The sequence below is a fragment of the Etheostoma spectabile genome, chromosome 21 (genome assembly GCF_008692095.1).
Source record: "Etheostoma spectabile isolate EspeVRDwgs_2016 chromosome 21, UIUC_Espe_1.0, whole genome shotgun sequence".
Lineage (NCBI taxonomy): Eukaryota > Metazoa > Chordata > Actinopteri > Perciformes > Percidae > Etheostoma > Etheostoma spectabile.
The window spans coordinates 16,274,314-16,275,961 of record NC_045753.1 but is presented as its reverse complement, the minus strand read 5'-3'; the positions used below and the strand labels follow the sequence as shown (position 1 = coordinate 16,275,961).

General features: G+C 41.0%; 1 protein-coding gene across 1 annotated transcript in view; it reads right to left on the bottom strand.

The window, feature by feature from the left end:
* LOC116670771 (testican-2) overlaps positions 1-1,617 on the bottom strand; it is a 39,899-nt gene extending 38,282 nt beyond the window's left edge. Inside the window, exon 1 of the mRNA XM_032501435.1 lies at positions 1,337-1,617. Coding sequence (XP_032357326.1) covers positions 1,337-1,513 — 177 coding nt within the window. The 5' untranslated portion in view covers positions 1,514-1,617. The remainder of the gene's footprint in view (positions 1-1,336) is intronic.
* Positions 1,618-1,648: the final 31 nt, after the last annotated feature.

Sequence of the window (1,648 nt, the reverse complement as noted above, 5' to 3'; positions counted from 1 at the left end):
GCATGCCACAGAGCGTGGTTAAAGGTAATGCAGCTGTCTGGCCCACATTGATAAGACTCTGAGGTGATATTCCTCAGCAGTGACATCAAACAGTTTGTCTGGTTGTCAAGGTAGAGGCTTGGATCTAAGCTGTTGCTAATCGACTCCTGATTCACGCCATGTGTTCAGTCTTTCGGTACCAGGGAGGTGTCCCACACCCAATACCATAACTCCCTGACCCTTGTGGGCAATGGTGCAACGTATTCTTTATCCTTTTCTCAGGTAATTAATATGGATTAAGCAAAAAAACAAACACTCCCATTTGGTTATTTTATCTACTAATGGTTTATCAACTGAATTTCCTTAAGTTTATTGTGTTACAATATAAATTAGGCCTGTATTTCTATTGTGAAGAGATAGACGATTTAATCAATATGATCACTCATTCGTAGAATGGGCTAGTGGGCTGACTGGTTGGTTGAACCTCAAAAAATGTTATCATTTTTTGTTTAACTTTATAGACAATTATTACTTAATATTGCGATAAGCCTTGCGTTCAGGATTGTTTTCATTTGGTTAAATTCTCTATTTATCTGTTAACCTATGAAATGAGAAAAAATGCTCAAAATATTTGAGTAAAATTTAGGTCAGTGAGAGATTCATAAAAGGATTAAGGACAAATTCATAACTTAATTTACTTCAAGTGAATAGTCATGGCTGAAGAGAATAAACAAATAAACAATGCACATGAGAATAAGAAATGTTTGCTCCCTTATACTTGATATTTGTGATTTAGGGAATATACAAGCAATGTCTCGTGTGTGGTGTGAAAGCTCTGGGAGCCTCCTCACAATAAGCCCTACATAATGTATATGTGCAATATGGCAGATCAATGGGTATTGATCAGTGAATACAGACACAGTTTGGAATATCACAGTTACCCAGAAGGAGCTTGGAATGACTTGGGCCAGTGATAGATGTGTGATAGATTTCCTTTAAGTTTGTATTGTATTCACTCTCCCATAAAAAGCTCCACGGATGAAAGTGTCAAGTCAACCATAAAAATGAACCAGGCATTCAAGGGCTGTTAATGAATAGCATATAGAGAGAATAGACACCCTGCCAAAAGGAAAAGCGTGGTGCACGCGTTTATTATCACCTTCGAGAGATTATATGAACGTGCCATCTCTTGTAATCTTTTTCTGTACGCAACCACAAACTGCTAATATCGGAGCGACAGTCAGCTGTGCACAAAATTACCTGAGAAAACAACCCGCGTTACCGTTGCAGAAAGCATCTCAAGCCCCACCAGATAAGATACGACAACACGCTTAAGTACACTGAATACACCACTCACGTCTCTGAAGCGATTCCAGTGTTTGATCTTACGCCCGTACTGGGAGATGGTTGACAGCCATTGCTCATCTTCCATGAAATTCCCGGCTTTTCCTGTCTCTTTCCCACTTTTCACGTCCACCTGAAGCGAGAAGCCCACCAGCATGCACAGGCAAGCGGCGGTTCTTAAAACGACCATGTTGCTCAGGCAGTTTGGTCTGGGATGTATCTCCTGAAGCTGCTGCTGCCCTCTTGCCAAGGATCCACATACAAGACTGATCCTGCTGCTGCTTCAACCGAATGGAAATGAGAGAGCGAGAGGAGAGGAGAGGAG